Here is a 27,976-nt window from a genome sequence, read left to right as displayed (position 1 = left end):
TCTGGGCTTTATGACAGAGTGGCCAGAAAGAAGCCTCTTTCTGGCCACTCTAAGTGTCGTGTCTGGAGGAAACTAGGCATTGCTCATCACCTGCCCAATACCATCCCTACAGGGAAGCATGGAGGTGGCAGCAACATGCTGGAGAGGGGTTTGAGGGGAAGCTTAATGGAACAAAGTACAGAGATATTCTTAATGAAATGCTGATCCAGAGCGCTCTAGAGCCTAGACTGGGCTGAAATTTGGAGACAATGACCCTAAGCACACAGCTAAAACAACACAGGAGTGGTTTAGGAACAACTGAGTGTTCCAGCAAGAGCCCTGACTTGAACCCAATTGAATATCTCTGGAGGGACCAGAATTTGGTTGTCCATTGAGGGTTCCCATCCAACCTGACAAAGCCTGAGCGGATATGCAGAGAAGAATGGCAGAAAATCCTCAAATTCAAGAGTGCAAACCTTGTGCCATTATATTCAAGAAGATTGGAGGCTGTAATTGCAGCTAAAGGTGTTTCAACCGAGTAAAGGGGCTGAATACTTATGTCAGTGCAATATTTTAGTTTTAATTTTTCAATAAATTAGCAAAGATTTCAAACATTTCGAACAGATGGATGGGAAAAACAGATTTTTTTTAATTTCATTTTCGCACAAGGCCACAACATGATAAAATGTGCAATAAAGTGAGAGGCTCTGAAAACTTTCTGCATTTTATTTATCAAAACCTAAACTTTACTACATTGAAATGTGTAACTAACTTCTATCTTTTCAGACAGCCTTTAGTTTTCCTTGGCTCGTGTTATTAGAAAACCTGGAAAATATCCTCTTTCATTATTGAATTACTCTGTTTAAATGTGTCTGAACAGTTGCCTGGAGCTATCCCAGAAGTTCACCTCACCAATGTCTTTCTGCAGGCCAATTTTCAGGCCGCTGGATATTGCTGTTCATAGGTTATTGGAATATGAAAATCTGGGTTTTAAATAGAAGCCTTATATCTGCTGGAAGTCTGCTCACATAGCCCAGTGAATAAGACTTTCTAATATTACTCCTGATCTTTCATCCTACCAGTTACCAGTTAAGCCTCTTTTTTTCCAGCTAACCTTCTTTTGGAAAAATACCCCTCTTCTGACCCATATGGAATAAATGTGAAACATATGGCCAGTGAAGAACCTATTGCATTTGTTCAAAAGATTCATGCAATATTTCAAGCATTCATTTTATAGTTGACAGTCAATTACAAAATTTCATAAGTAAGATAATAAAAGTACATTGGTTTCACCATACAAATAAGGTGATACATAAGATCAACAAGTTAATTTTTCATATTTTTGTGGTTCGCTTTCTTAAGTACACAGCACAGACCCTCAACTCTCCTAATGGTGCAAAAAAAAAAAAATGGTGGCCCGCAGCTGTCACTAGTTTGTACAGCTATATGTGGTCTAACCAAAATATTACTACCCTATTTATTAAATATTCCTTTTAGTAGTTACAAAAGCAATGTGTGAGTGCCAAATAATTGCCTTCTTGTTCACTGACTGATGTCGATAGTCATTGTCCTATTTATAAGTGAACAGAAGACAAATCGTTTTTTCCTGGTAATCAGCTGAGAGGTGGTCTTAGCTAAAGGTTCAACTCTTAAATTATCTTTTTGTCCTTCTATAGACAAGGTAGAGGGGAAGACCTACTACAGCCAATTGTCTTACATCCAGACACAGGATTGTGAGGAGCAGGAGGGAAGACATGGCTGATCTCTTGGGATACTCAAAGAAGATGTCTCTTAGGCCTCTTGTACACAAATGTATTTTCTTTCCGTGTCAGTTCAGTTTTTTTTGCAGACCGTATACGGAACCATTCATTTCAATGGGTCCGTGAAAAAAAGAATGGTACTCCGTGTGCATTCCGTTTCCGTATTTCCATTCTGTAAAAAAATAAAAATAGAACGTCCTATTCTTGTCCACATTACGGACAAGGATAGTACCGTTCCACAAAGTAAAGAATGCACACGGACGTCATCCGTATTTTTTGCGGATCAGTTTTTTGCAGACTGCAAAGGACATACGGTCGTGTGCAAGAGACATTAGGGTAGGAATTGCTGGGATGTTTTTTTTTTACTTTTTTGTGTTTTTTTATATTTAGCATTTATTTTTAAATGAAAGCTGAAAGTTTTGGTTGCTAGGTCAGTTTTAATATTAAACACTCCTGATAATGAGCGTTAAACTTCATTTATGCAGCTTTTTTGTTATAAGAACACTTACTCCATTTGGATAGTGATGTATATGAATATCCAGGTTCTGGTACATTGATTGCACAGTGCCTCCATGCTTCATTTCATCTGTGAGAAGTCGTTTGTCCACCATGTGATATCGTAATGCATTCAGAAGCTCGATGTTAACATTACTCACTAAAGCATCTAATATTTCCTGCAAGACATACAAATATGTCATATATGGATTCTACAGATGTTTTGTGTTTTTTGAAATCTTTCTGCTCTTCATTACTGCATAGTAATCATACTTTATCCTTGCTAGAGACAGACTTCTGTACTTACAGCTGGCAGAGCTGCCCAGGCCTCGTTACTTGGTGCAAAAATAGTAAAACTTCCAGGACCCTCAATTTCGGGTCTCAAGTTGGCTCTGTCTGAATATAACTGTGTTGTAGCTGCTCCAACAATTCCCAGTGTATCATAAATATTTGAAAGAGGTAGAGCTGTGGAAAACATAAAAGGAACAATTTGAGAGAACATAGGTGATATGGTGTTTTCAGTCTGCTTGCTTTGATCTTACTCTGCTCACCTCAGGCTCCAAGATTTACATATAGGCCCTTTATGCCCCCCAAAAGAGGAAAGTTGTTTTGCATTTCACTAAAATGCTTTTCATTCCAACATCAATATTAGTTCAAGCTATTTATGAAATGTAGCTCCTAAGCAATGCTTTAACCACATATATATGTATATTTATGAAAGTCCTTTATGTTATGCAATGGTTAGGTTGCACAATATTTTGCAACATGTTTTTAAAATGTCAGTCACATTATCTTATCAATTAAGTGCTAGAATCAAATGATGCTTTGCTGAAAGGCTGGGCATATACATTAAGCAAATGTTGGTTGAAGACCTCTCACCAGAGGTGTCTGATAGCAGCACATACCAGATGGAGCAGGGTTAGCACTCCAGCTCTTAACTCAAATTTCTTTACTCATCGTGTTATCTTGAGACAAAATCCACTGAAAAGCAATTGAAGGTGTTTGCTTAGATTAGATAACACAACTCAGAAATCTCAGAAAACAGGAGTGTTAACTTATGCGTTCAGCTGATTCCAGTAGGCATGTTTTGGAAGAGTTGGGAGAGATGGCTGTCAGGTGAATAAGCATGCAACTGAAATGTATTTCATGTATTTAGTTGGATTAAAGGAACAGTTTGATCAGGACAATGCATGTCTATATTTACAGCATAGAAGGGGCTGTCTCCCACTTGGGGAAACCGACTCATATGTGTTATGAACTTACCTGTCCGGGCTCCAGCGTGGCAGAGCTGTGTGAGACGCGCTGCCAGGCCACATCCCCTGGTGGCGCGGTCACTTCCCTAGCAACAGAGTGCAATTCTCAGTTTTTCCCTGCAGCGTGTATGCACTGGGAGAGATTGGGTGGTGGGCTGAGTGACAAACCGGCTGCGCTGAGTCCATGGACCTATCAGGTTCTGATCCAAGGACTCGGCACTCTATTTAAAGAGGACCTTTCATCAGAAAATAGTGTGTTAAATTCTTATGCGACCTTATGGGCCTGCTCTCACTGATGTCACTTTTTTTTTTCAAATGGACGCCCGTTCGCCAGCTATGCTCTCTAAAGTTATAGTAGGCATTGTTCTCTAAGTTCTGGTGGGCACGTTATGCTCTCCCTGGCAGCGAGCGCATCGAATCACAGCACCCCGCTCTTAGCCAGGGAAAAGGAGCTCAGATTCATGAGAACTTGAGCTTCTAGACATCCGGACCGAGCGCCATCTTGGAGTCCCCAGCGCGATGCTCTGCACTGGGGACTCCAAGATGGCGCTCTGTCCTCTTTAAATCTCCTCCTGGCAATACAGCTAGTTAGCTGTGTTCCTTGCTCCTGTTAGTGTATTTTGGATTAATAGTGCTTTGACCTCGGATTCTCCTTTTGTCCACTCTCTAACTGAGTTTCCCATCTGGTTTTAATCTCGTATTTGACTACTTTGTCTCTCGATTTGGTACTTTGTTGTCCTCCTGGTTCTGATCCATTTCTGTACGTCTTTGTGTCTTGTTTTTGTCCCTTGGTGTTGTTTGTCTTGCACCCTAGCAGAGTAAGGAACATCGACCAGTTGCAGACTTGAGACTTACCGCTTGCACTGCAAGTAGGAAGGGAAAGTGGGTGGGATTCCAGTTAGGGCTCACTGTCCATGTCCGTCCCCACCTACTGACTAGTGATGAGCAAAGTTACGATAAATTTAATTCTGCTGCTACTTTGTCACGAAACACATTCCTTTGTATGTAGCAGGCGCAATGACTGGGAAGGGAAAAAGCACCACCGCTGTCATTGAATCCCTCAGATGCCACATTCATCGCTGATCGTGACATCTGAGATTAAAATTAAGGCCTTACGGGGCTTAGTTAAATAAAAAAATAAAAACATTTGCTCATGAAGAGTCCGTCATGGCCATCTTGATTGAAGACACTGTGTGAAATCTCGTGCGTTGACATGATGACGTTATCATGTCATCACACTGGCTGGGCACAGTGATACCATCACTGAAGATTTTGTGTAGTATCTTCTATCAAGATGACGGTAATGGTCTCTCCAGGAGAAAATTAATGAAGTTCGGTATGTATTTATTTTTTTTATATTTTTTTGCTGCCATTTCAGGAAAAATATATTTGTTACCACGAAGCGAGAGGAAATTTGTCTTCGCAGCAAATATAATTATTCCTGAAATTTGTATCGAAATCAATTAATTTGGCTTTGATTCGCACAACACTACTACTGATATTACGTATGTATATTACATGGTTGATCATTTATACGAATGACTGACATACAATAATACATTTCTCCCTGATGAGAAGATTCCTAGCCAGCTGAATCTTCCCCAGAAAAATCAGCTGTTCTACTAGACTCTTGGCAGCCAGGGCAACTGACACATTAAAGGGTTTTCGGGGATGAGACAAGCTCTTGATTGGGCTGACTGGTGTTTCAGCTTTACAACATCAGAAAAAGACAAAAATGAAATTCTGCCAAGCGTGACCTGGTTGCCTGAAAATTTCCCAGACCCAACTTTTCAAAAGATTTACAGCCTCATGAGCCTTCTGTGGGAAAGTGTTGTCTTACAAATGCAGCATATCCTTAGACAGTAAGTAAGGCGATAAGCATCCTTCTTTAATTTCTTATGTGTTTCTTGACAAGGATTTACAATGACAGCACTTACAATTCAGGATTGAATTCTACAATGTTGATATGGCTGGCTAAACGTTTAATTAAAAAAGTAAGGATAATACTATACAAAAAAATAATCATGCTCACAGTACAGCAGCACATCAAAATACAGGTGTTGAAGGGGATAAATACATAGATATTCACAAACAAAGATTTTCACCTTCGACTATGAGCATAATAATATTGGCAGACTTTCCCAAGTGGCATTTCTAGATCCCTGAATGAATGCGAAATGTGAGGGAGATACATCATACATGGATTTAAACAAAACATGAAAAAACACATTTAAACATGGCTTCAAGTAGGAAAGGAGTTTTGTAGAGTAGCATGTGCTATTAATCCAGAGTTCCCAACGGTTAAGGATTTTTTTACAATTGTGATGTATAGAAAAGATCTTTTCATATGCACACGTAGCATTTATTAACCACCATAATGACTTTGTTAATGTGAGGTTGCTGTGGGAATTTCCAGTGTCTAGTAATGATTAGCTTTGTAGCGATTTTTTTTTCTTTTTTCTCCAGGCGTGCTATGCCCAGCTAGGCTCCCTCAATGTCAACATCCAGTTTGACATTGCTGCAGCCAATCACTGGCCATGACTGTGACCGTCTCTACTTACGTCATGACAAATTGTCAAATTACGCAAGGGCATCTGGTCTCAGCCATGGCCAATGATTGACTGCGGTGATGTCAAACCAGATGTATGCATTGAGGGAGCCAAGCAGAACATCAAAGGCCTGAAGAAGAACGAGCAGGGAGCCAGTGCTGGAAAGCAGGTAAGGCTACTTTCACACTAGCGTTCGATCGGATCCGATCATAATAATGCAGACGGAGGCTCCGTTCAGAACGGATCCGTCTGCATTATATTGGCATATAAAAGCTAAGTGTGAAAATAGCCTCGTACGGATCCGTCCAGACTTTCAATGTAAAGTCAATGGGGGACGGATCCGCTTGAAGATTGAGCCATATTGTGGCATCTTCAAACGGATCCGTCCCCATTGACTTACATTGTAAGTCTGGACGGATCCGCACGCCTCCGCACGGCCAGGCGGACACCCGAACGCGGCAAGCAGCGTTCAGCTGTCCGCCTGTCCGTGCGGAGGCGAGCGGAGCGGAGGCTGAACGCCGCCAGACTGATGCAGTCTGAGCGGATCCGCATCCATTCAGACTGCATCAGGGCTGCACGGAAGCGTTCGGGTCCGCTCGTGAGCCCCTTCAAACGGAGCTCACGAGCGGACAGCCGAACGCTAGTGTGAAAGTAGCCTAAGTCATCTTTCCTTTGCAGGTCCAGTAAAGTTGGGTGGTTTGCCAACCCCCCCCCCCTTCCCTCATTCTTGCACAAGCCCTTTAAGACCTTCCACCATTTTTGTGGTCCTTCTTTAAATCCTTACTGACAGTCTGCCACACATGTACAGAAGATGTTGAGTCTTTAAAGATGGTGCCTACTCACATGCTGAGGGGACGCCATAGCCACCAGTTTTCTGCTACTTTACACAGCAGACATCCGGAGACAAAATCTATGTTTTGCAACAACACAGATTACAAACATTTAACCCCTTAGATGCCATAGTCAATTACCACTACAACATCTGAGAACTCTTTTCCCGGGAGCACTGCGCTCCCTGGGTTTGAATGGCTTCCCTGCGCTGAAATGGAGGGGACCCAGTCAAGGATCTGAGACCTGCCATAGCAATGTTCCTATGGAGCCCTGCCTGTGGCAGTTCGCCATAGGGACATACCGTAACTAATCTCCCTTACACTGCAATGCTAATTCAGTCATTATAAAAACAGGTACCATCTACACGTGTGTTACTGTCTCCAGTTTAAGACTCCTCCCTGCACCCAAATCCCAGATAATAACTATTGTTGGAATAGCAAGGAGTGAAGCCTTTTTTTGTTAACAATGGTTAATTCATTGCTGTCTATAAGAGAAGTAATAAGATGATCCCATGCTGAATTCCTTTAGGGGGACTTTAAAATAAAAGTTTGCAATTTTAATTTAAATTTTTAAAATCACCCCTTTTTCACCATATAAAAAAAAATAAAAAATTAAACCACGCAACAATGATTTTGCTTCTGAGAGAAAAAAATGTTATTTATACTAAAATGAGAGCGCTGATTCCAAATATGAACTCGGAATCTGCCTGGTACCGTTTATGGGTGCATACCATGTAGTAGGAAGCGGGAAAAAAATTCTAAATAGGGTAGAATTGGGAAAAAACGCAATTCTGATAAAGGTTTTTATTTTTTACACTGTACACTATACAGTAAAATTGACCTGTTATCTTCATTCTTCAGGTCAGTACGGTTACAGCGTTACAACAATACCACACTTTTTTTCTTGCGTTATTATACAGATTTTTTTTTAAACCTTTGAAATTTTTATAACCATATTCTGACCCCTATAACTTTTTTGAAGTTATGTGCATGGGACTGTGTGAGGGCTAATTTTTTGTGGGACGATCTGTTCTTTTCAGTGATACCAATTTGAAGTGTGTGCAACTTTATGATCACTTTTCATTAAAAAAAATTATTGGTTAGTTGAAGTGACAAAAAATGGCAAATTGGCTGCTTTTATATTTTTTCCCGTTACGCCATTTGTTGTATGCCATTAATATTGTTATATTTTAATAGTATGGGCATTTTTGCACACAGCAATGCCCATTATGTTTATTTTTTTATTGTTTAAGTATTTTTATTTTAAGGAAAGGGGGGTGATTTGAACTTTTACTTTTTTATTTTTATTTTATATTTGCAAAAACTTTTTTTTCTACTTTTTTTTAAGTCACCTTGGGTGACAATAACTGGAAATCATTAGATTCCCTATTGTGTTCATTGATGTCTATATAGACACCATTGAACACTTCATTTGCACTATACCAGTGATGGTGAACCTATGGCACAGGTGCCAGAGGTGGCACTCAGAGCCCTCTCTATGGGCACCCACACCCTGGAAAAAGTCTATGGTGTACCAATATGCCTTAGACTTCTCCTGTCAGTCATCAGCGCAGGGTGCGCTATGAACAGCACAGGCAGCACATGGAATGTAGGCAGGCTATTGTAGATAAATGATAAAGTACATGGAAGATATTCTATATTAGACTGTTGTATTCAAGGTAAATTGCTGTGTTGGCACTTTGCGATAAATAAGTGGGTTTATGTTGCAGTTTGGGCACTCGGTCTGTAAAAGGTTCGCCATCACTGCACTATACCAATACAATGCTGCCACCTAGTGCAATAGTATAGTCATCTAATAGGCACCAAAGCCTGCTTAAGGCTTCAGCCTATTAGATCAATGTAATAGGTTCCCCGATCTCAGCTGGGGAACACTGTTACCAGAGCGAAAGTGCGCAACTTCCACTTCCGGACTGCGCGGATGCCGTGGTCACATTTGATCACGGCATCTGAAAGGGAAAATGTATGCAATCAGCCTTATGGCTGATTTCATACATGTGCCCCGGGTCTCTGCTATTTAAAATAGCAGAAACCTGGCGGCTATGGCGCTCGCTGCACATGTGAGTGGGCGCCATGCTTGGAGACCGGACTCCCACTGTACATGTACAGTGGAGGGTCCTTAAAGGGTTAAGTTATACATGCAAAGCCTATTCAGTTATAATATTAATGCATTATATTAGAGATATTCCAATGGACATGTCCAGACCTGTTCGTACGCACTCAGGCTGATGTCAGCAGTAAGTATATAAGGCAAGCTGGACAGATTTTGATAAAGTGATCTGTTATAGTGCTATCAGTTTTGAAACTTAAGATGGATAAATGCAAAAGTATTAACAATCCAGACAATTTCTGCTACATATGTGTCAAATGTACTACTTGTGATCAGCGCAAGAATCTGACAAAGCGAGTGCGTCCTGCAGCTTGGGATGCATTTGTGCTAGTAGTGCAGAACTTCCTTGGGAACAGACAAGCTGCAAACTATGCTGAATTAGTAGACAACATGCTTACAGCATATGAACAACTTGGCTGCCGAATGTCATTCAAAGTGCATTTCTTACATTCTCATCTTTACTGTTTCCCAACCAATTTGGGACACGTAAGTGATGAATATGGGGAGCGGTTCCATAAAGATATTTCTACAATGGAGAACAGGTATCAATTCTGCTAGAATCCCAACATGATGGGGGACTACTGTTGGTTTTTGCAATAGGATAATATGACTGTTCACAAATGCAAAAGGAGATGCATGAAGCACTTTTAACAGTACTGGGCCTTGCTCAAGTAAAACTTTTAAACTGAAAAACAAGACTTTTTAAAATTTTGTTATTCCATTATACTTTCATACACTGTTTACTACGCAATCTTTGATGTAGATCAGGTAATTGTTGGAGTAAAACTCGTTCTGTTAAAAATTATTCAATGCTTTCCAAGTGCTTAATTCATTGAGGCATAGTATGCATAGCAACATTTTGTGATGTGTTACCACAATTCTGGCTTCAGATTTGTAATCCGCACACTCAATTTAGTATAGGACAATGGTTTTTGCCCAGTAGCAAAAAGTTTTTTTGTTGCGTGGTCTTATTGGTGCCACCATGTCCCAAAATGACTGAACTATGAAAATATAAACTTATTTGAGCACCATAACAGAAAAAAAACCACACTCTAAAATCAATAGTAGTATCAATAAAAACTACAGCTCAACCCTCATAAAATGAGCTCACACAGAGCTCCGTTGACATAAATAAAAAAACGTTTTGGGGGTCAGAATATAGTGATGAAAACAAAAAATACATTTTTGCAATGTTTTCATTTATTTATTTTTAAATATTAAGAGGTTAACAATTTTTTGGGGAAGGTGGGTCTCCAAAACTGAACATCGTTCTCCAGATTTGGTCTCATTGGAACTCTATACAGCTGGATCTCAGTCTCCATCGTCCTATTGGTTATACCCCGCTATGCAGTCAAGCATTCGACTGTCTGCTGCCTGGTCATGGCAGTACCACACTAGAATCATGTTAGAATCCCTAAATTCTTCTCCTCTGAAATCTTGACTAGGACAGAACTACCAATACATTATTCAGACGGAAAATGATTTCTTTCCATTTTACCTGCTGGACAGCCTCTCTCTCCAGGTACCTTCTCATATCCAGGGCAGCATTCATAGACAATTACACTGTCAAGACAGAAATGTGAGTGGTTATTTGCAAATGAAAACAGTGATAAATATCAGGACATCTACTTTATATGCACAACCTGAGAAGGAGGAGAAGCAGGCAAAACTTACAGTGCACAGGAGGCAAAAAGCAGACTGCTAATGTATCTGGAACAAGCCGCTCTGCAGTGTGGGCTTTTTTTAATTTGTCAGTTGCTGACAATAGTGTTGCCATCTGCAACCTGTGCTGTCAACGCATAAGTCGCGGTAAGCCCACTCAACTAGGGATGACCACCTTAAGAAGGCACCTGGCCTCAAATTACAGAGCCCAGTGGGAGCAACACCGTCAGAACCCACAAAGCCACACTCTCCGGTGCTCCATGTCCTGCCTCTTCTCCTTATTCTCTCACCTCCAATTTTTCCTCCACCTTCCACTGTGCCGTTGTCGTGTTCATCTGGCAAAAGGCAGGCTTCCGTGGCCCAAATGTTCGAGTGTAAAAAGGTGATGACGCCGTATAACCCTTTTGCCCAACAGCTGACCTCTGGCTTGTCGGAACTGCTAGCCCGCCAACTACTGCCATATAAACTGGTGGACTCTGAGGCCTTTAGGAAATTTGTGGCCTTTGGCATACCGCAATGGAAGGTCCCCGGAAGGAAATATTTCTCCCAGAAGTGCATCCCGAAGCTATATGGCCACGTTTCAGCGTCACACACAGTGTTGGTGCCAAGATACATCTCACCACAGACACGTTGTCTAGCAAACATGGGCAGGGAAGGTACATAACTTTTACTGCCCACCTGGGTGAACCTTCTGTTGGCCGTCAAGCATGCAACCTGTGGCACCCGTGTGGATTTGGTGTTATCGCCATGGATTGCATGCAGGCACTCTGCCTCTCGTGTGCATTCGGCCTAATTTACATGAATGAGACTGAGTTATCAAGAGCTGCACTACCAGGCATAGAAACTACAAAATGTGCAGTGCTGTGTCTCACAAATTTTTGCTGGCCCCTTCATACACCTATCCTTTTGGAGTGCCAGGAATCCAATACCACCAATGTGACACTGTTAACATATCCTGAGAATGTTTAGATGTGTTGTTCTCTGTTTTGAGGAACCCATAAAAGAAGTCACCTTCTGCTATTATAATAGTCACTAAGTAAAGGAATGCCAAACATTTTAGACAAAATAGCACTAAATGTAACTGTTAAAGGGGCATTCCCGTGATAGAAAAATATGACCTATCCACTGGATGGGTAATAACTGCTAGATAGGTTGGAGTCTGATTTCTGGACCCTCAGCAAAGCAGCATTGTACACGGGCACTTAAAAGGTAAACCAATGCCAGCATACAGCCTACAGCACATTGTTACAATTTGGTGGAAAGATAAACCCTGCTGAAGTTTACATATTAGGGAATTATTCATGCTTAAAGTCTGTTTACTGCAAACTAACCTAATGCTTAGTAGAATTTTCCAAGCTCTGTTGAGAATGCCTCGGCAAAACTCTGTTTTAGTTGTGTCAACAAATTACTTCAATATGTCAAGTAAAGTTCAGTCCTTGGTCAAAGATGCATCATATTCCTGTAAGTGATTCACAATAAGCACATATAAGGAAAGTGCCGAGTAAGACTAAGTAGCTTCCTTACGAAGGACAGCGTACTGTATGAAATGAGTAGATAGGCATTGTGGTATCTGCAACCATCAGTAGTTGTAGAAGTGACGTCACTGGCTGCTCCGTGCGAGCGCGAACCACAAACCTGTACTAACAGCAGCCGCGCCACCTGCTGGGGCGCGACTCCATAGTCTAGGCACTTAACCTTTACCTGCAATAACCCCATACCTGTGCAATGAAAAAATAAGGATCCCAGAAGATTTGGAGTTATCAGTAAATTATTTTTGGACTCTTTGGTGTATCATATCATACTGCAATTTCCAAGACTAGCAACTTCTGACTCGTCCTCTCCTCTTTATACTAAACGAGATGTCTGAATTATGGTGGGACAGAAAAGAGCAAATCCAAAGGGTTCAAACCATATTTGGATCATATAGGAGGCATCAATTGGTTAACCCCAACAATAGGGATTATAACTCACATCTTCCATTTAATACAAACACATTGAAACTATTGGAATATTCACTAAATATGGAGATGAGGGACCTTTGGGAAATAACTACATTGGATAAATACTTAGAATGGGATGTCATACCAAAAGGTTTAAAAGTAGAAAAAACACTATGGGGATATGGGGAACAGGGACATCACTAGAGAGTGGGAACAAATGTTCCATGACTTCTCAAAAAGGGTAATTGTATTCATCATCCACAAAAGGAAACAGAGGTTAATGCATTTAAATAAAGAGATTCAAGAGCTTTTTGAAAAACTAAGACCTTGGAAGGACCATTTAGGTATAAAACCCCTAGTAGTAAATATAAGGAGAATAATGCTTGCAAAAGAGAAAGAAATCAAAGAAAAGAAAATGAGGACATTTAATAGAGACTTTTTACCCATCGAGATTAATGTGAAGACACAAAATGGGGAGAATGAGGTTGTGGAGAGTGTCAACTCGTTTGAAACATTAGATGAGTATGTACTGTACCTGATATAAAAAGTGACCAAGAAAACCAGGCATCAATTTTTTCAACTCATAGTGAACATGATTGAATAGATGGCCCTGACCCCAAAGCCCCAATATCACCAATAGTAATAATACATAACTCAGAAATACCCACTAGAAATCGTTTCAGTCCACTAAATCAAACCAATGGCCAACAAAAAAAAAAGAGGATAAAGTAGATAGGAAAAATACGAAACATAATGGGTGATCATAGAGACAACTGTGAGAGGGACAAAGAAAGAATTAAAGATAGGCGAAAACAGGAATGAGAAAAGCCCTAAAGAGAAGGGAGGTAGAAGGAAATCCATTATCAAAAAGACAGTAAAAAAAAGTTGTTGTTTTTCAGGCGCAAAGAAATGGAAACCAAAAAGGGGGTGTTGGGGAGGGAAACTCAACAAAAAGAAAAGACAGCATATAAAAGAGAAGTGTACAGAGGAGGCCCTAGGTGAAAAAATCTATAATTTAAGTAACCATGTAATGACTAGGATTTGTATCCTAAAAAAGGGATTAAAGTTTGCACCAACTGTATTTTTTAATAAGTTTGAAGCGTTTATAGGTATTAGGAGAAATTAATGCAACAGAAATAGGCCACATCAACAGACAAATGTTACTGGAAGATAGGGAAAGAAAAAAAGAAAAAATAGAGGAGGATTTCACAATACCACCGATCATCATACCATATAACAGTCAACTATCGCACTTTAAGAAAATAGTTTGTAAGTATTGAGGCACTTTAAAGGAGGATAAAAAAAGTAGGAGAACTCATTCCCTCGATACCAAGCAAAAAATTTCCCGCATGCAATTGCATCTACCAATAAATGTACAGCCATTAGTACTATGCAGGTCAAAGATCAAAAGAGAGAAAGCCAATTAAAAGGTTTTTTCCTCCATGTAAAAAATGTGTAGGGTGCTGAAAATCGCAAAGAAGCAGCGTCCAGATGCAAATAAAGAATACAGAGGGATCGTATACACAATACATTGAGGAACTAATCTCCTGCGCGAGATGGGGAGTAATATACGCTAGAACATACCCCTGCAATAACATTTATATTGGGCGCACAAAACGACAGCTGAAAAAAAGAATAGGGGAACGTGTATAATGTTGAAAGAAAATTTGAGGGACATCCATTATCGCATCACTATAAGGAAAAACATGAGGGTACATTCATAGAATCAAAATTCTGTGTGTTAGAAGTGGTGAAGAAAAATAGAAGGGGAGGAGACTTCATTAACGATATGTCCAGATCAGAAACTAAATGGATCTCCAATATGAATACATTGGTACCATCTGGTCTAAACACCGATATAGAATTGTTTGTGTTTGATTAGTAAAAATACTCAAAACAATAACAGTAAAAACTAAGTATGTCTGGTGGAATGAATGAGAATTATTCTATCTCTTTTAGGCCTCTTTCACACAACCGTTTTTTTTTTTCCGTTTACAGGACGTTTTTTGCGTTCCGTATACGGACCGTATACGGAACCATTCATTTAAATGGTTCCGCAAAAAAAAAAACTGAATGTACTCCGTATGCATTCTGTTTCCGTATTTCCGTTCCGATGAAAGATAGAACATGTCCTATTATTAGATATGCTGAGTACACAAACGTGCTGGGTACAAGCTGGATACATAAAGGTCAATGGTTCAATGCTTTGCCACTCCACATGTCGGACCATGACACTCTCATATCCGTACTATTATAGTACACAGTCAATAATCATGCGGTGCTGAGTACATAAATCAATCTGCTAGGTGCATACAATCAAACTTTGTCACGACTAGAGGTTCGGTACTTTACCACTCCACGGTGCTGCAGTCGTCTGCGTTGTATACTGCTCCTCTGACCTGTAAAGACGTATGCGACATCCCACGTGGTCAAATACACCTCCACGTGGCTTCCCCCGTGACAGAGGCGGAGCGGTATGTCACACGCAGGGAGGATCGTAACCAGTCCTAGGTTCCAGACTGGGAAGTGCATAAATCTATTATTTCTAGTCCAGCGATAAGTTTCTGATGCTTCCAATAGTCCTGGCTTGCATGTATCTCACTGTTCTTGTGGTATATATATGATTGATTTGGGACATAAGATATATATATGATTGATTTGGGACATATCGGATCACATTGGATCATTGCATCTGGACTTTTGAGCAGGTGTCCCTTTAACAAAAAAGCTCAAAGTGCAGGAGTGGACGTCCGTGATTGCATATTGTAACAATTGATTGCATATAGCCAGGACCAATTATCCCTAAAAGGGGGGGCCGTCATACTGCATGTCAGCTGTTGTTTTAAATGGTATGTTTATTTTTATATGCATTTTAATATTTATTTTTATAGTCTATGATATGGCATTTTAATATTGCTATCGCTTAATAAAGGTGTATTTCTTATCTATCACAGTTCATGGACTTCTGGGTGTAGAGTGCCCCTCATCTTTATATTCCTGTAAGTATTGCTACATGCAACAGTTTAATCATGTATTAGCAACTACAGTAAGCAATTATTAATTCAAATTCAAATGTATTCTGACAGCCAAACTCAAGAACAGTTGGGGGTGGGAATATTTAGGGGATTATTGTAGACTAGCATTTCTTTTATAAAACAGGTGACAAATAATTATTTGTGATCATTTAAGACGAAAATCATCCAGAGTTTCCATTTACTGTACGGAAATGAGTGCAGGAAGTGCTGCCATTTTAGTTGCAATATTTGAATTAGGGCTGTTTCACACGAGCGGATGCCATGCGTGACATCCGCTCCGTGAATGATAGCCAAGACCCGATGCGGACAGCAGAAGCACGGAGCAGTAACATGACTGATAATGCTCCGTGCCTCTCTGTGATCTCTTTACTACGAAATCACAGTGAGATAAAGTTGTCACCGTGATTTCGTAGTAAAGAGATCACAGAGAGACATGGAGCATTATCAATCATGTTACTGCTCCGTGCTTCTGCTGTCCGCATAATAATAGATAGAAAAATCACGGTTTCATCAGTTAGGGTCATTGGTTTGGAGTGTGTGTTACAGTAAGCACAACTGTTAGAAAGTGGAAAGCTGAGATCTTTTTTTTTCTGTGTTAAAGACCTGTGCCTGTGACCTTTACAGGTCATACTGTAGGTGTTTTAGGCCTATTCCCAGCAGCAGCATATATTTGCTCAATTGTGCCTTTTTCTTTCTAAAAACTAGTTGCAATTTAGTTTTTTTGTGTTTATAATTGTGCAGTTCTACACATTTACTGCACACCAGTTTAATAAAGCATATTCTAGTGCATCACTATACCAGTTTAATTCAATGCATTTTCCTGGGTCAATCTACTAGTTTAACTCAATGCATTTCCTGCGTCAATATACCTGTCAAGGGGAGCCAGCCACGTGCTCTTCATCCGCAGCGCCACGTCACGTGACTCACCTGTAAGGGTTATTTAAACAGGCAGCCTGCTGGCCACAGGTTGCCTGTGATTGGTCTTGCTACCCTCACCAGCATTTTGTATTGTGCCTTTCTGTGTGTGTTTGGACCTCAGCTCAGATTTTGATCTCGACAGTGTAACCTCCCTGGAATTGACGTGACCTCTTGGCTTCTGACTCCGGGTTGTGTTTTGACCTCGTTATTGTATTGCTCCCTGTGTACCTGCGTGACCTCCTGGCTTTGACTTTGGCTTGCCTGACTCTGTTACAGTACTTCTCTATCTTCTTAGCCCCTGCACGTATCTAAGCGAGGGACTGCCGCCAAGTTGTACGGTTAGGGCTGCACTTATCCCTACCCTCTGTCGTGACAATACCATTGCAAATTGTCAACAAGAGTTTCCTGTGTGTTTGTGGGGACGTTTGATTACTCCTCTGTTAATTACAGGAAAAAACTTTTGCAATTTTGTTGCTGTTTAATAATCAGTGTACTAAATCTGTGACTTGTTATTGTTTATATAGGCCTCATAATAAAATGTCTGGTAAATGACAGAATGGAAAATGAAAGACCTGTGCCTTCACATCCGCAATTGAGAATGTGGGTGGCTGTATTAGTGCAAACAGCAATAGCAGGACAGTTAACACCACACATCTGGCCAGCAGTAGCAGCAACAGCTGGCCACAGATTTCCCTTGCTTCTGCTAGACGCAAGATTATTATTGCATACAAAGAAGATGACCTTATGAACTGGTTTAAAAAATTCACAGCTTTTAACAGGGGTCAAGCAGAGCAGTGCAGTTTTACTGGTGTATTTTATGAGCATTATGTCATTTTAAATGTATAAAAACTAATTCAACCATGGATGTCCCTGCCAAGACAGTGACCACTAATGTGTTGCGGCTACATATAGGGACTACCAAATATACATGTGACTTGGATGAGCTCACCAAATAAATAGCAAAAAACAAAAAGAAAAAAAAAATTAAGCTCATAAACATCCAATTTATGAAAAAAAAAAATAATTATTGTTACATATTAAATAATGTATATATTACCATTATAAAAGGAGGGTAGGGAACATGAAAAACACCATCCCGGCATAATATAGACTACTAAATCCAAGTAAAGTGCATACAGTCAGAAAATTCATCAGTTGCGTTATATGATAATGGATTTTAAAGATGAGCCCACAAAAATAAATGACATAAAAAACAGCAAATGGCAATACAGCCAGAGACTGCAAAAGTCCTCATGAAAGACACACTATGGTGTAAAACACCTGATGGCTAGAGTATATGCCATCTAAATCACAATAAAGCCTGGGGTCCTATAAACAGACTGATACTCTACACAGTACGTAAATGCAAGAGACTCACCTAAGGATAATAGGGTCTGAGTGCAGGGATGGCGTTACCCCACTCATTTAGTGGTCTGTATTATGCCGGTATGGTGTTTTTCCTGTTCCCTACCCTCCTTTTTTAATGGTACTATATACATTATTTAATGTAGCAAAGTATTTTTTCATAAATTGGATGTTTATGAGCTTCAGTTTTTTCCGTTTTTTTGGCATTTTAAATGTGAGTATAATAAATAATTCTCATCTTTCATGGCAGAAGCAGTTTGCACTATTTTCTCTGCCGATCTCTGATTAGATTATAACAGATTTGTGAAAGTGAAGCGAGGTAGTGTGGCTAACCTGGTAGTGTGTATAACGTGGAATAGAGCAATATGCGTCTTAAAGGACTACATTGGACCTGCTACAGGAATCGCTGGGGACTCTGAAAGATACAAAGGACCTCACTGCAATGAACAGATTCCAATATCCATTTATTTTACTCTGGGCTATAAAAGTATGTGATTTGCATCTTACTTCAAAGTTCTTAATCTTTTTGGGTGATTGGCATTGTGTGTGAAATGACTGTGTGTTTGACAGGACCTGGAAGCCAGGTCAAGGTGCAGAGGAGTAGGTGATATAAGAGGAGGGGTTTTATGGACATGGCAAGAATAAAGAGCAGAAGCTGTATATGCCAAAAATCTCCAAAGAAACTGCCAAGGCCATATCTTCTTCTATTGTGGTAAGCTCGGAAACTGGTGATGTCGCTCATACTGTGGGTGCAGGCTCAAATGTGCCAAACCTAGGCCAAGCTCAGCTGACAATAACTTTGTGTGAGTTTTAGTTTTTCACCACAAGGCCAGCACATAAAGCCACTGCAATGTTCTGGTGGATAAAAATAAGCTGTTGGCATTCAAACAAATACATAGACACCAATAAGGCAGCATCTCTGGATCCAGTGGGAAAATAGACCTGGCCAGCAAGTGGAACAGTTCTGTTCTCTTTCTCCCATTCTGGCCACATCCCCAAGAAGTACAATGTCCTTGTCATTAGCTATTTCATCTGCTCAGATTCCTCCTTGTCCTCCTCTCCATCGTGAGACATCCATAACAGAATGTGTGGCCATGATAAAACTATTGGTGACCAACAATTAGCTTGTGTGCAAGCACAACTCCCACCTGGCCATGTTTCTGACTCTGCAGGCACTGACATCCCATTTAGTTGTGGCAATGGTGGTGCAGTTCTGCACCTTCACCAAAATGAAATTCTGTTCTGTGGTATTACTAGTAATGGACAGCTGGCTGTAAAAATTGTTTTGTAATCTAAATGTGGCACCGTTCCACTCCATCACCACAATTAAGTCACCCTTCTACTGCTGTTTCTGCTACAACAAGTAGCAGAAACGGCAGCAGTCAGTTAGTTTGCTGCATGATGGAACAGTTTTTCCTTTTGATTTAGGAAGAAATGGCTCAAACTTGAAGTACATTTTTTGAATGATTCGGTAGAATCAGAAATTTGCTCATCTCTAGAGATGACCAAATAGGACCCTCATGATCACAAGGATGGGGGCCTCATATTCTGCAGCCCCTCCCTCTAAGGGATTTGGGGTGATAGCTGAGTACAAGAACTTGGCTATGAATGGCAGTCTTATAAAGATTAATGGAGCAGAAGTGCTTATGCTCAAGTAGCTGCTACATCATTTGGGGGGTCCTTAAGGGGTAGCTGCTAAATTCATTTGGGGGGTCCTTCAGGGTATGGGGTCCCCATTCTCATGATCAGTGTGGGTTCTATTGATCGGACTCCCACTAATCTAGTAGTTATCCTCTATCCTGTGAATTCAGCATAATTTGTTACAACCAGAATATCCCTTTAAGGTGCATTCATTAATTTATTTGCTCAATTGTTTCTGACATGTATGCTTTTATAACTACTTACAATTTTAACAAAATAGCAATTATAAAGTATCTAGTCGTATAATTCTAAGTTGTGCCATTTCTTTATTTTTCCTGCTAGATGTTTATGAATAAACGTACAACTGAGTGTTACCAGCTGGGGCCGTCTCTGTACAGTCTGACACTGGCAGAATGGATTGGATAGTGACAGACTGTGAAGGGACACACCTCCAACTGGCAACACCAAATTGTACATTTATTCATAATCTTCTAGTAGGAATAGTAGAAGAATTGTACAACAGAGTCATAAGAATATATGTTACAGAATTGTCATTTGACGTGGAATACATTATTTACTAAAACAGACACGTTAGGAGGAATGACAGGTCCTCTTTAAGTAGAGCAATTTGTTCATGAGCATACCATTCCCTCCCAGCTAAGAATTGGACAGAGTAAATAGCTGAAAGGCATTCAGCATTTCTACTGGCAGTTCCCTTTCAAATTAATGGAATTTGTTCCTCACAATATATTTAGTATAAATGTTATTTAAAACTAAACAGGAATATGTCTCTGAATGTTATGGGTACAACATTTTTTGAAAATTGTTAATACAAGTGAATACAATCATGCTTGATATATCATTGGATTTTATCATTTAGCATAAATGATGAAAATATTACGTAACCAGTATTCTTAGAATCTGAGTCATTGTGGTAGAGACAGAAAAATGTATGTGTCACACTTTCACAATAGACACTCAAATACAAATCCAGACTCATTTAGTCTAGACATTGAAGATTTCATGTGGAAAATGCTTGCATAAAGAAATCCTCTTCATTGTCTAGGTGGACAGCTCAGCTCTACAGGACCCAGTGTAAATCTATAGCATGCCTAATACACATGCATTTTTATAATTTCAAGTTTCCAAGCAGAAAGGGCAACCTGATAGACAGATGATAAATGATGGTGCATTTTCTTCTGAAGAAATAATACTCTTTAAACATACAGTAAAATGCATACACATTTACGTGAGCATTGACTACAGCAAAATCTACAACGGAAAAAAATTTGATCTAATATCTTTCCTAAGAATAATTAAACTGCATAAAACATCATGAAAGCAATATGACATTTTTTATAGACCTGAATATATGTTCATATTTGAACACTGTTTTACAATACATACTATAGATGGATAGATAGATAGACAAATATCCATGATTACATACTGCATGTTAGCAATGCTTGTCTAAAGAAATATCCCTTTACAAACAATTTACCCAAAACATCCTCTATGTATATAGCAAGGAATGCCGGTAAATTTTGGCTCGGATCCTGGAGAATTGTGAATTCAACTATATGCTTTAATACAGGCTGCAAATCAAGAGGAATAAAAGATTAAAGTATTTGTAAAGGTACTCACATTTGTAAGGTAAACATATCTAAACTACAGTCTGGGGTAATCAAATACTAAGGTCCACATACCTGTACGGTTAAGGTCCGAGCCGCAAAAAAAATAAAAAATAAATGTAAGGAGAGACAACATGAGTGGTGTGTAGTGATGCAGCAGTTTTTTCTTTACAGTAAGTCACACCTCTAAGCCCACCTTATCCCTTAGTGCGTTCACAAACAGGAAGAATGTGCCCTTAGGGCCACCTAACAATAATCGTGCCCCTTGGTTCCCCTCGGAAAGTATGAAATCCCTTTAGCTCCCCCAACAGAGTAGGACACCTTTTCTGCCCCCCTCACAGTATCATGGCTTCTAGGCGCCCCCTCACAGCAGGGTGATCCCTTGGTGACCACACACAGTATAATGCTCCTTTAGTGTTCCTGTCACAGTGAGATGCAAGTGCCCTTGACACAAAATGAGCCCCCCTTAAGTGCCCCCAACACAAGTGATGTCCTCTAAACACCTTCTCACACAGTATGATGTACCCTTTATTGCACCCTCAAAGAATATGATCCATGTTTTCACACAATATAACGCATCTGTAAGTGACTCTCACACAGTATGATGTCGCCTCAAGTGGCCCTCTCTAAGTGCCCCTCATACAGTAAGATTCCCCCTGAAGTGGCTCCACACAGAGTTATGCCTCTTAATTGCACCAATATGCACAAAGTGATACTGCCCTTATAGAGTTATGCCCCCTTATGTGGCTCCTCACACACAGTGATTCCCCCTTCATAAAGTTATTCCCCCTTAGATGGCCCACCCAGTGGTGTATCTTGGTTTTGTGCTGCCCTAGGCGAGACTAAACACGGGCACCCCCCTAATATAAATTTGACCCACCCCTTCCTTGTTAAAAAAACTATGTGCAGCTAGAGTTAGTACAGTATTAATCCCTCCCTAATTCTCCCCCCTCTAACCACCCAACGGGTCCCAACCCCCTTACCCCAAAAAACAACTAAGTAATAGATTTTTTGTGAATTACTGTAATTTAAGTACTTACAGTTTTTAAAGACAGCAGGCTCAGTGATCAGTGCATTGGTGGCCGGGGCCTGGCCTCAGTGTTCACGGTGACAGTGTGCAGGATCCGCTCTGCACTTGGAGGAGATAAGGCTCACCCTAGCGTTGCCGGCCCGTGACTCCACCTCCGTGTGACGTCACAACGGCAATGTGAGGACGCAAAAGGCAGGGGAGGTCAGGAGGAAGTCAGGTGGGGGAGGAAGTAAGTTTTTCAACTCCTTCACTATGCGGCGCCGGCGCTGCCGCTCGCATAATGAAGGATCGGACAAGGGGCAAAAAATATATTTAGCATATTGTGTAACTATCACTAAGCAAACATGGCATTTTGCCGCCCCCTTTTCAAGTGCCGCCCTAGGCAAATGCCTTGTTTGCCTTGTGATAGATACACCCCTGGGCCCACCCACACACAATACTTATGCCCTGTTATATAACCCACACACATTTATACCCCCTAAATGCCCCCCTCACAAAGCTATGCCCCTTAAGTGCCCCCAAACACAGTTATGAACTCTCACACACAGTGATGATTCCATCTTAGTAATGCATCCTTATGTGGCCCGCACACACAATTATGCCCACCTCATAGTTTGCCCCCATAGGTGGCACCTAAATGCATTGATACCCACTTTATAGGTATGCCCCTTTAGATAGCCACACACACAGTGATGTGAGTTATGTCCCCTTTCAGTGGACCACCTCACTAAATGTTGCCACCGTAGATGGCCCCCTCTCAGAGTTATACCGCCCTTAGATGGCCCTATAAAACTATATATCACTATGCTCAGTTGCTTCTGCTCTATAGCCTACTGCCTGCAGATTGCACTGCATTTCATGGAGACAGGTTTCTTTTTAAGAGCCTTGAAACATGGTTTGAGTTATCCGCCAAGTCAGAGGCACTCATGTGTGCACAGATTGGACTGACGAAGAGCAAAAACATCAGATCAGGGTTCTGATTGTCTGTCTGAGATGCCATTTAAACAGGCTCATGAAAAGTTTATGATTCTCCTTGCAGAAATCCAACTAGTAGCGAGTCCCCCTACAAAGAGAATCAATAACTATATGTAAATTTTAGTCTGGATGAAAACCAGTTGCCCTATAATTCATGACATAGGTACATTTTTGTAAACCTTTGTTAAGTGACACATTATGGATGACCTACCACTTCCCTAAGGTGTAATACCACAATAATAAATGAGATGTCTCATAGTGATTTATTGGACATGATGTAGCTTGGCTTCAAACTGTATATTCTAGAAGATTGTGCAAAAGATGCAAACATGTGTAACTCATTTTGAAAATCTTTTCCACATTTCAAGACAATGGACCCTAGAGACAAGTTCAAGATTTCAAACGTAATTAAGAATGATAAACATAAAGATGTCTCTAGTAAGATGGAAGAATGCAAAAAGAAGAGAAAAAAACTATGAGTGAATCCATTTGTGCAACTCTATGAATGATGTTATGTTAGTTTAGTGCTATTTTAGGATATCATTGTTACTTACTATTTTAACATATAAGGGTGTCTAGTGATGGACGAACATCTTCCGGGACGGTTCGCGAACACGATCGCACGAACACGATCAAATGTTCGTGAACTGCAAGTTTGCGGCGGGTCTCATTCATTTTAACGGCAGGCGAACCTGAAAAACCTTCAGCTCATATTTGCAGCCAAGAAATAATTACGTGAAGTGAACAAATAGTCCCACAACATGGACAGTGACATACCAGATGTATTATTCGATCTCCATTCATAATTTTTTTCAATGCAAAATATCGGCAATATAATTTTCGCGTACGCGCATGCGCAAATTCACTATACAGTACCCAAATGCACTATAAAGAAAGTATAATGGTATATAACACCCAGTTTCAATCAGTTTTTTTGGGGGGACAACTGATATATCACACCAATAGAAATGATTTGTTCCAATAACGCTTGTCCCTCTTTATACCTGCAGTATCGCAGCAGAACCGCACACAACTGCCGCACAATACAAATGCACTATAATATACTTTCTAAGTGTATTATAATATTGTACAGGGAAGGCAATCCATTAGAATATAAATGAAGGTAAAACGTAACCTTTAATAATGTTACTACGAGGGTCCATTCACACGTCCGTAAGTGCTTTGCGGATCCGCAAAACACGGACACTGGCAATGTGCATTCTGCAATTTGCAGACCGCACAACACCGGCACTATAATAGAAAATGCCTAATCTTGTCTGCAATTGTGGACAAGAATAGGACATGTTCTATTTTTTGGCGGAAACGGAAGCATGGATGCGGAAGTGCGGATCCGCAAATACAGATGCGGACAGCACATTCCGGCCCCATTGAAAATTAATGGGTCTGCACCTGTTCCGAAAAATTGTGGAACGGATGCGGACCCATTTTGCGGACGTGTGAATGGAATAGATATCCTTCAAAATGAAAATAAATGAAATTATTAAAGTTAGGCAAAAAGCATAGAGGTGGTAGGCAATAACAAGTGCTCGGCGGCACCAAATCACGAACTCGGCGGCACCAAATCAGAAACCATATATCCTATCACGATCCAGGGGGTTCCAGTGCACATCGATGAATCTAGGAGGGAAAGCAAAAACACCTATCCCTGGGCTAGATGATGATGTGGTATTGAAGGACAGGGTGGGCAAAGAACTGTCCCTGATGTTGCCCTACAGGGGGTGCTATTCTGGCCCTGATAAGAGCGACTCCGTCCGGAACCTTACCCTATATAAAAATGGCCCTAGTAAGCCCCTAGCCCCTAGGCCCCTGACTTCCAGGTGATCACTATATAGATCTATGTGTTTTTGACTCATTATAAAAGTAAATTATAAGTATATTGCACACCTCTGTGAATCACACCTATCAATAGCACACCTATACTAGTCCTTAAAAGGACTTTTGTGGCACAATTAGCTAGTGTTTGGTTTCCCTAACAGCCTGCCCCTGCTCCACACAGCAACCTCTCCCTACACTGGCAAAACACTGAATGGCGGCCATATCAGGTTTATTTATAAGGTGTCCATGTGCTGAAATGTCTCAATTGGCTGTCCTGTACCACCTGATGGATGTGTCATGGGTCAAAGTTCTTGACAATGTAAAAGAATATGGTGGCCGCGAATATCTCTATATGTTCGCATGTTAGGCGAATCGCAAGCACGCAAAGTTTGCCGTGAAACGACCGCTGGACAAACCGCAAGGCCATCTCTAAGGGTGTCTATTATAAAGCAAAAAGTAATTAAATGGGTTTTCCGGGCTACAGATATTGATGGCCTAATTTCAGGACAGGTCATCAATATCATATTGGCGGAGGGCCAACTCCAGGCAACCCTGCTGACCAGCTGTTTGTAGAGGCCACTGCATCTCGCACATCATCTAGATTGTCGCAGTTGTGCAGTTTTATTACTGATTACTTTCTCATTCAAGCGAATGGGACAAACACCTGTAATAACACTTCTGCCACCTTTATAAGGCTTCGTCCACATCCATCGATCCATTTATTTTAATATGTTTGTCAACGTTTCTGGGATTTTTCGCCATGCCATGTGTTCGCAAAAAAACATAGATGCATGCACTACTTTCAACCGTGCCCTGGACAGCATATTTCCATTGAAGTCTGTGGGTCCATGGAAAATCACAGAGACAACACGGATGATATCCATGTTGCGTCTATTTTTCATGGAAGCCAGATAGAAAATGCTCATGAAATAAATTTTCATCTGTGCAATGTCCGTGGATTAAGGATGACACACGGAGAGTAAAAGCTGACAGGCCCTACCACATGTCCTTCACGGATAATATAAGGATGTTTTAATTCACGTATGTCATTCTGACATGGAAATGTAGACGAGGAGAGAGCAAGAATGCAGGTAAACATTGAAGAAAACGCAGTGCTCGCAAAAGCTCCACAGCCCCTACAAAAAGCTGATAGGTGGGAGTCTGACTCCTGGCACCCCCGCCAATTAGATCTTTGAAGGGGGCCACATTACTTGTGCGAGGGCTGTGTCTTCTACAATGTTACCTGCATGCCTTTTGATATGGATGACCTGTTCAGAGGACATGGCATCAATATCTGACAACTCCTTTAACAGATGAGTGTCCAAGGTAGGAATGGGTATAGTTGAGCCTGAGAACTGGCACCAACTGTGAATGATTTAGTCAAAGGAAAACAATAAGTGTATGTGCAGTATTGATGCCATAAAAAATAAATAAATGAACAATAACTAAATAAGGCAATGAATAAGGTCACCCTTTGTAGAATGACCCAAGCTACTTTGGAATTCTGCTCACACTGTTCTGTCTGAATATTTGGGTTCCATTCATAGGCATACAGACAGTAAGATGTAATTTTAACTCTACATTTTATCCTTAGGCAATAGTCAAGGCCAATCAGAAGTACAGTGATTTTTGCAAGAGTGTACAGATGGCACACTGTTCCCTACCCAAAGACTCTCTACGTAAATAGAATATTGTAACTTTAAGGCCAAGAAGTTTTTTCTCTTTTTTCTGAAAAAAAAAACCTACAAAAACAACGTAACACTTACCAACGTTATGTAGAGAAAAAGAAACAAATGTACTGCACAATCACCTTTTCAGCAAAATTTGCCACTGACAGATTCAAGCTAAAGCATCTGCATGGTGACTTTGCCACGGATTGGGCAGTAAATATTAGTTAAAGGGGTTGTGTCACATTCTACATTTTTCAAATTAGCACCTGGATCTGAATACTTTTGTATTTGCATGTAATTAAACATGTGTTATAGCCAATGAGCCAAGCAGCTGTTATGTGGCCCAAACTCAGAAGGGGAAAGCCTGGGAGGAGGACTAAAAGATTTTATTGCCAGGTCTCCCACAACAGTATTATAATGACATATATATAGTTACTGTATATGCAGTACATAAGTGTAGGAAACAGTTGTTGCGGCTGCTTGGACTGGATTGAAAGAGTGATCTTGACTAGCTGCAGGAGTGGGGTTGCATGGGAGGATGTGGTTGCCATACATTGTTATCTGTCTATTCATGGTAATTTTATTTGATATAGTCACCACTTCATCTGGAAGTGATTCACATAAAAATATGCACTAAATGTGCCCTTTTGTTCCAAGATTTACTTCAGTAATGAAGCAATGAATGATTCTGGCAGCCCACGAGCTTCTGAGCAATTAATCAAACTGCTTCTTCAATGGAAAATATGGTTTTGTTTAAAAAATTCAATTCCAAAGGGACATTGCAAATAAAAAAGATATTTCTATTGAGATATTTTTATCAGTGCTCTCACAAACCTCTTGTACAAGGTAAATTGAGAAAGTAGAAGCAAATTCAATAAAAAGGGAAAGTATTTTTATAGATTCCATAGTTCCCATAGTTCTGGAGTCAAACTGGACAGTTTCAAGCTCTGAATGTCCTACAGTTCTCAGATAGGAATTGGAAAAGGAAAAACAAGCGGTAAAGTATATGACCATGATGGAGTGGAGGGGTTGTAGCCTGCGGCTGTCATTGCATGGGAAATATGATATGTAGATCTGATATTTAAAATAATCAATGGTCTTAATATGAAGTTTATCGCCACTTCATAAATTGCTACTGGTCGAGCACTACCAGAACTCGACAACAAGGGCAAGATTTATTATACTCACAGGATAAAAAGATTAAAATCAAATTGTATGAAACACTCCCAGTTTCTGGATGGCCCAACTCAAGTTTCATATCTGCTTCATCAGGGGCATA

General features: G+C 40.4%; 1 protein-coding gene across 1 annotated transcript in view; it reads right to left on the bottom strand.

The window, feature by feature from the left end:
* Positions 1-27,976, bottom strand: part of TGFBI (transforming growth factor beta induced) — a 109,077-nt gene that overhangs the window by 70,036 nt on the left and 11,065 nt on the right. The window contains exons 3-5 of the mRNA XM_044280857.1: positions 10,493-10,557; positions 2,542-2,699; positions 2,249-2,413 (exon numbers count right to left, since the gene is read on the bottom strand). Of these exons, the coding sequence (XP_044136792.1) occupies positions 2,249-2,413; positions 2,542-2,699; positions 10,493-10,557 (388 nt within the window). The remainder of the gene's footprint in view (positions 1-2,248; positions 2,414-2,541; positions 2,700-10,492; positions 10,558-27,976) is intronic.

The sequence above is a fragment of the Bufo gargarizans genome, chromosome 2 (assembly GCF_014858855.1).
Source record: "Bufo gargarizans isolate SCDJY-AF-19 chromosome 2, ASM1485885v1, whole genome shotgun sequence".
Classification (NCBI taxonomy): domain Eukaryota; kingdom Metazoa; phylum Chordata; class Amphibia; order Anura; family Bufonidae; genus Bufo; species Bufo gargarizans.
The sequence above is the reverse complement of the archived record's forward strand: the minus strand, read 5'-3'. Positions and strand labels throughout refer to the sequence as shown.